This window comes from Trachymyrmex cornetzi, unplaced genomic scaffold (assembly GCF_001594075.2).
Source record: "Trachymyrmex cornetzi isolate Tcor2-1 unplaced genomic scaffold, Tcor1.1 scaffold459, whole genome shotgun sequence".
Classification (NCBI taxonomy): Eukaryota; Metazoa; Arthropoda; class Insecta; order Hymenoptera; family Formicidae; genus Trachymyrmex; species Trachymyrmex cornetzi.
Genome location: NW_017299389.1, coordinates 134538 through 141825, shown reverse-complemented (window position 1 = coordinate 141825; position 7288 = coordinate 134538). Strand labels below are relative to the sequence as shown.

At 53.4% G+C, this 7288-nt stretch overlaps 2 protein-coding genes across 2 annotated transcripts; both read left to right on the top strand.

Annotated features, from left to right (window-relative positions):
• Positions 1–778: 778 nt before the first annotated feature.
• LOC108764875 (uncharacterized) lies at positions 779–4415 on the top strand. Its single transcript, XM_018513277.1, has 2 exons — positions 779–2040; positions 2258–4415. Exons 1-2 carry the CDS (start codon positions 779–781, stop codon positions 4413–4415), a joined length of 3420 nt encoding a protein of 1139 aa, XP_018368779.1.
• Positions 4416–4425: 10 nt separating this feature from the next.
• On the top strand, positions 4426–5289 carry LOC108764874 (uncharacterized). Its single transcript, XM_018513276.1, has one exon. It carries the CDS (start codon positions 4426–4428, stop codon positions 5287–5289), a length of 864 nt encoding a protein of 287 aa, XP_018368778.1.
• The last annotated feature ends 1999 nt before the right edge of the window (positions 5290–7288 follow it).

Below are 7288 nucleotides of genomic sequence, written 5' to 3'. Positions count from 1 at the left end.
GTTGACACCGTCGATCTCGATTTCAATAGAGGACACGGAAGAGGACTTGTCCTCCTCATTTGAACAGGTCCCCAGAAAGGGGAAGAAGAGGGGGCGGAAACCCAAGGGCTCGAACGACCCAGGGTCGCACGCCCTATCCAGACTCGGCTCGAGACGCATGGAATTCGAGGATGATGAGCTGGATAGGGAAGACTTCTTCCAAATATCTAAGAGGGGCGGCCATGGATTAAAAAAGAGGAGGGGCCTTGTGGAATGCCTATTGGACGATAGGCTCACATCCTGTCAGAAAGACGCTGTAGAAGAGGTGACGGCATTATTTCCCCAGATGTCTCCAAAGACGATCATGGCGGAGATACTGAGAGTTTTGGAGACCGCTGGGGAAGCTGAAAGACGCACGTCATCAATGAGGGGTGATTTTCGCCGTCAAATTAAAGTGGGCGTGAACGTAGCCAAGATTGCGGTCCAGCGGCTTGTATCCGAGATATTGAGAGGCACGGGACCTACGGATGAAATCAGAGCTAATAACCTGGCATTAGAAAAGGAGGTTATTAAACTTCGCCGGGAGGTCGATACCCTCAGAAGGGAAAGACAAACTATGAGGGACCAGATAAGTGCTCTACAGAACACTGTCCAGAACCTGGAGGACAGAAGAGGTGAATGAGGTCGAAGCAGGAGACTTACCCTTTCCTCGGATGGAGAGACTAGCGGCGCGGATCCACCGAAGAGGACTCGGGGACGAGATAGGGGAGAGAGGCCGACGAGGAGTGGCGGTGCTGATATGGCAGCGGAAAGCCTCCCTCCGGCGTATCGGCCATCGATTGGCGGAGTCCGTAAGAGACTCGAGGACAGGCCCCCCCGACTAGCAAGGATAGGTGAGACGGGGCAGAAAGCGCTAGTGGACACTGGTCTGATAGCAGTGACTGATAAACGGGGGAGTTCGTACGCGGAACGAACAAGAGAAGGGACAGTGCGTGACGGTGACGGAGTGGAGGTCGAGGATGATTGGGGCCCGGAGACCTCGCCGCCTCCGACGGACTACCCGGCTGACGGAGAGGCCTGGGTGGAGGCGAGAACAAAGAGGGCGCGCAAGCGATTGAGAAAGAAAGAGCAGAAAAAAGCGGCTCTGGACGCGAGTGCTGCAATGAGGGGCGCGAAAACCTCAAAACGAGATTCTGTGCCACCGCCCACAGTGGGGGGCACGAACGCCGGAGTGCGACGGACTGGCGCGAGCAAAGGCGCAGCGGGAGTGAGTGCGCGTAGTGGGACACGGAGAGGGCCCGCCTCTGCTGGTGTTGCGACCCGCCCACGTGTGGGGGGCCCGGGAGGCGCAGGGGGGCGACCCCTTCTAGTGAGAGAGAACAAGTTCCGGGCGCCGAGGACGGCCGCGGTCCTCATAAAATGTGCGGAGGATAAGGACAGGTCGGGAGGTGTCACGTATGCTGAGGTGATGAAGCTCGCTAGGAGCAAAATTTCGTTAGACGACCTCAGCATCGTGAACACGCGAATAAGAAAGGCGCAGGCGGGAGGCCTTCTGATAGAGATTCCGGGAGGCGAAGAAGCTGGGGCCAAGGCGGAGGCCCTAGTAGACAGGATAAAGGGGGTCCTAGCAGAAACCGAATATAAGGAGGTACAAGTGGTGAGACCAGTGCGAAGGGCGGAGCTGAGATTGATTGACATCGACCAGTCCGTCACTACTGAGGAGGTGGCCGAAGCAATAGCGAGGAACGGTCAAGTGCGGTTAGCGGATGTTAGGGTCGGTCCCCTCAGGCCTGGGAGGGGAGGCCTGAATGCAGTGTGGGTGCAATGCCCCCTAGCCTGCGCTAACAAACTGCTAGGTGACGGACGAGTTAGAGTGGGCTGGACTATGGCGGGGATGGTGCCCCTGGCAAAGCGGAGGCTTCAGTGCTTCCGCTGCTTTGCTGTGGGGCACACTCGCGCCAACTGTCTGAGTCAAGTGGATCGAACTGACTGGTGCTTCCAGTGCGGAGGAAGTGATGGGCACAGAGCGGCGGGATGTAGAAAACCCCCAAAGTGTCCGGTGTGCGCGGGGCGGGGACTACCGTCGGGACACCGTGCGGGCGCGACCGAGTGTGCGCCATACAATAGGCGCGGACAGGCACCCAATCACGAGGACACGCGGGTGAGAAGCGAGGGGACATCCGATGGGGCTGATCGGGGAGCCCCGGCACTACCAATGGAGGTGCCAGACAATATGGAAGTAGAAAATGACCAGATTGGCCCACATTAACGTTAATAGGTCGCGACCATCGCAAGACCTAATTGCAAGGGTGAGTGAGGAGTTAAGCCTGGGGATAGTGGCTATTGCGGAGCCCAGCGGCATCCCGGACAGTGGCTGCTGGGTATCCTCCAGTGACGATCCCCCCTCGGCGGCCATTACGTGGCAATGGAGCCGAGCGGCGGTGCCGTGTACGCTGAAATGGAGGGGCGCGAAATTCGTGGCGGTGGACTGGGGTGACTTAGTCGTGGTCTCGTGCTACTTCTCCCCCAGACTGAGCGAAACGGAATTCTTCAGGGGACTGCACGAGCTGGAGAGCAGACTCCTGGGAGTAAGAGGTCATCCAGTAGTGATTATGGGAGACTTCAATGCGCGCGCCCACGCATGGGACCCTGGGCGGCCTAACAGGCGAGGAGCTATCCTTGCGAGCTGGATGGGGTTAATGGACCTACAGATTATTAATGAGGGAAGTGAACCAACGTGCGTCCATCCGCGGGGCGTTTCATGCGTCGATATCACGCTGGCGACTCCTACCGCGGCAAGGAGGATCTCGGCCTGGAGAGTCGAGGCTGGGCTGGAGTCCCTCTCGGACCACAAATACATTGTGATGGAGGTTGGGACTTCCCTGGTCGGGCCTACTACGGGGAAGACAGCGTTGAGAGCCTTCCCCAGATGGGCGGTCGGGAAAGCCGACCTAGATTTAATGGAGGCAGCAGCGGTCTTCACAGCGTGGACTCACACTCCTGGCAACGGCACCTCGGAAGCTGAGAAGATAGACCGAGCACTTCAGGATATATCGGACACGGCGATGCCGAGCAGAGGAGCAGCCAAGAAGCCGACCACCTATTGGTGGAATGAGGAGATATCAGACTTGCGCCGAAAATGTAACGCGAGTAGAAGAAGGCTCACGCGAGCGCGAGCGAGGAATAGGTTACCTCCCGTAGACATTCAAACTTATTGGGATGAGCTGCGGGAGGATAGACGTAGGTTAAGAGTAGCGATCAGGCGGTCGAAGGCGAGGCTATGGGGTGAACTCCTGAACGACCTCGATAGGGACCCTTGGGGCATGCCCTACCGACTGGTGCTTAGGAAGTTGCACGTGGGCGGCGCCTCGGTCGTGGAGGTGCTCCCTCCTGAGATAGTAGAGGAAATAGTAACGACACTATTTCCTGCGGACAATACCCCGCAGGACCCTGGGATCCCGGTGGAATGGCACGAAGATATGGAGGTTACTCCAGTGGAAGTGCTGGAGGCCGGGACCAGGGTTAAGCTAGGGAAGGCACCGGGTCCGGATGGGATAACGGGGCATGTAGTGAAAAAGACACTAGAAAGCCTTGCCCCTTTGTGGGCAATGTGCTTTACGGAATGTCTCAGGAGGGGGCACTTTCCACGGAAGTGGAAAATGGCGAGGCTTGTATTGGTCAAGAAGCTGGGCAAGCCAGATCTTTCCCCGTCCTCATATAGGGCACTGTGCTTACTTAGTGAGGCGGGGAAACTGCTAGAAAGGGTGATTGTGCGAAGGCTCCAGACGTTTCTGGATGACACAGAGGGAGTGGCGAACGGCCAATACGGTTTCCGACGACAGCGCTCCACCATAGACGCGATATGGTGCTTGAGAGAACGCGTCGAGCAGGGTACGCGGGACGGGGGTGTCGTGGTCGCGGTGTCCTTGGACATCGCGAACGCGTTTAACTCCCTCCCGTGGCCCGTTATTAAAAGAGCTCTAGGGGAGAAGGATGTTCCGGGGTATATCCGGAACATCCTTCACGATTATCTCGCGGATAGGGGGCTGTCATATGTAAATAGAAGAGACAGGCTGGTGCGGAAGGATATGACGTGCGGAGTTCCACAGGGTTCGGTCCTTGGACCGACCCTGTGGAACATAGGTTACGATACGGTACTGAGGGCGAATATGCCTATTTGCTGCTCGGTATTGTGTTACGCGGATGACACGTTGTTGGTCGCGTGCGCTGCGTCGTTCGACGAGGCACGCATAAGAGCGGAGATGGGGGCCACCTTTGTCATAAGGATGATAGAGCGGCTAGGCCTAAAAGTGTCGATCTCGAAGACGGAGGCGGTGGCCTTTATGGCCGAGGATATCCCGAGGGGTGCAGCTATTAGGATTGACCCTGGACTCGCGGTGGGCCTTTCGGGACCACTTCCGCCTGCTCATGCCTAAGGCATGGAAGATGGCGGGGGCTCTGGCGAGACTCACGGCCAATATCGGAGGCCCTGGTGAACGGCGTAGAAGAACGTACGCCACGGTGATTATGTCCGTGCTATTGCACGGGGCCCCGATTTGGGCGCAGACTATAGCGAGAAATCGCAAAGTCTTAGGAAGCGTGCGCAAACTACAACGGCAGTTAGCCCTAAGGGTCATCAGGGGATATCGCACCGTCTCCCACGATGCGGCGGCGATCTTAGCAGGAATGATCCCGTTCGATCTGGCGGCAGATCGTATTAGACGGGCGTACCTACGTAAGCGAGATATAATCGCCCGGGATGGCGAAATTACCCCGCATGTAGGAGCGATGTTGTTGGAGGCCGAGCGACGACGCGCGATAGCGCGATGGCAAAGGCGACTCGAGGAGCTACCCCCGGATGGACCAGGCGCGGCTGTGCGCGGGGCCATTGGGGAAGACGTAGAAGCATGGATCGGGAGGACGCACGGGGCACTCACGTACCGCGTGACACAAATGCTGACGGGACACGGGGTCTTCGAGGCCTATTTGTATAGAATAGGCCGAAGAGACACCCCGATATGTGTGTTTTGCAGGGCGACGAGTGACACAGCGGTCCATACCCTTTTGTTTTGCCCGGCTTGGGGGGAACGGAGGGGGGAGCTGCTCGCTATCGCGGGAGTCGATAGGGCGTTCCGGGCTGTAGTGAGGGCCGCCGTGCGATCTCGCGAGGCGTGGAGCGTACTCGCGGACTTCTGTGAGAACATCATGCGGAGGAAGGAGGAAGACGAGCGCGCTCGGGAACGGGGTCTCGACCCGTGTGTAGGGATGCTCGTTCTTCCCCCAGATGAGGAAGACTCTGACATGGATTAGAGTAGGACTGAGAGACAAGGTATGCGAAAACTCGTGCCGAGTTTTGTATGTATATATTGTAAATAGGGTCAGGATATAAGTAATCATTAAGTATTAAGTATTAAGTATTATAATAGACATATATGTGTATTTACATGTATATAGTATGTAAGCGGAGATGTATATAGTATATATAATGTATAAGGCGAAGAACCCGTTAGTAGCGGTAGCGAGTTCAAGACTCGGAAGGCAGGGGGGCACTCTGACGTTATGCTAGAGTGCGGTTCCGGAGTGTCCCCCAATGCCTTTGTGCGGTAGAACGATAAGGGGGGAGTTTTTTAGTAGGTAGGCGGCCGCCTCGGTGTGTCCCCGGAGTACCTTGTACCCCTGGGATCACGAGGTGGTTGAATCCGGCACTCTCGACGGTACGGGCCGTCGGGGGTCTTCCCCTTCCCGATGGGTGTCCCGAAAGAGTCCCCCTCGGGAAGGGGTATAAGAAGATTTTCTCCTCCCACGTAAAACAAAAAAAAAGGTACTCTATTTTCAATACCTAGGTACAGGTACAGGTACTCTAGAAAAAATGTACCGAAATACAGGTACAGGTATTTTAAATGTACCTTAAAGGTATCTAATATAGGTACTTTTATTTTTAACATGAATAAATTGCATTTTGACGATAAAATGACATTTCTAACGTTATTTTGACGTCAAAATGCAATTTCGACAGCTTGTTTGTTAGACATAATGAATATATTTCGTGAATCTGCACGTAATATTTATTAAGTTATTATTAAGTTATTATACATATATTTTATGTATACATACATAATATTTTTGTTTAATAATAAAAATTATGAATAAACATGATAAATTTAATTTAATTTAATTTAATTTAATGAATTTTTCCATCGAATTTAGTTGTACACGGATGTTAGGTTTAATCGTATCGTTATTCGCTTACGGACTGTGAGCATTAATGTAGAAAGGTGGTCACTGCTAAATTTGTAAAAATTCTCGAGGGAAAGAATCGAAATCCTTGGGTGTACGTATGTGTGTACCTTCTCTCGGTCTGCGCACCACTTTTATCAACTCCGTAGGCCCCGATCCCCGATCATAGTGAATCAATCAAAATGGTTGCGTTCGTTGCGTTCAGATGATAAGTTTTCAGTTTAACAGTTGTAAATCCGAAAAATAACTAAAGTGTACCTAAATATAGGTACCGGTACACAAGAAATGGTACCTAGGTATAGGTATAGGTATCAGAAAAAAAAGTATCTCAGTACAGTTACTAGTACACAAATTTGTATCTAGTTACAGTACCTAGGTACTGCATGACACTGGCTGGGTCTATCTTATATGTCTATGGGTATACCACAATGACGCGTGACACGGACACCCATAATTGCCTCCTTTCCCAGCGCGAATTTACCGCGAAGTTGTCCTCGCACACCCAGGCTGCGTTCCGTTTCACGCATGATGCGCATGGAAAGCATGGAAGGCGTTCCGTTTCACTCAATGCTCCGTTCATGCGCGCATGAAAACGGCAGGGTGTCTATACGGCAGTAATGCATATTTAGCCCCCGGCAACACGAAAAACCCGCCCCACCACTTTTACCCCCACCAAGCAGACACCTACCGGCATCGAGTCGGCCGTCTTCGCCGCGAGACCGAATGAGACAGCGAGAGGCAGCGCCCGTCCTTCTCGCTCTACCAGTAACTCGTAAACACAAGCGAGTATTAGAGCGAAAAGGACGGCCGCTCTCTCGCTGTCTCGCTTTCTCTACTAGCCGCTTGTTATAAGCGACCGAAAACCGAAAATGTACTTTCTCGGTTGCTCGGCGTATTCTTGTACAGGGTATCCCGATCGTTTTTGCTAATCACTTTTGTGTTGATAGAGCGGATTAAACTGAGTCGAAAAGTCCTCTACCATTTTGCATTTATCGCAATGATTAACGAGATAATAATTACTAAAAATGACAAAAGAATATACAGGGTGGGGAAAAAGTATGGAAGCAAACAA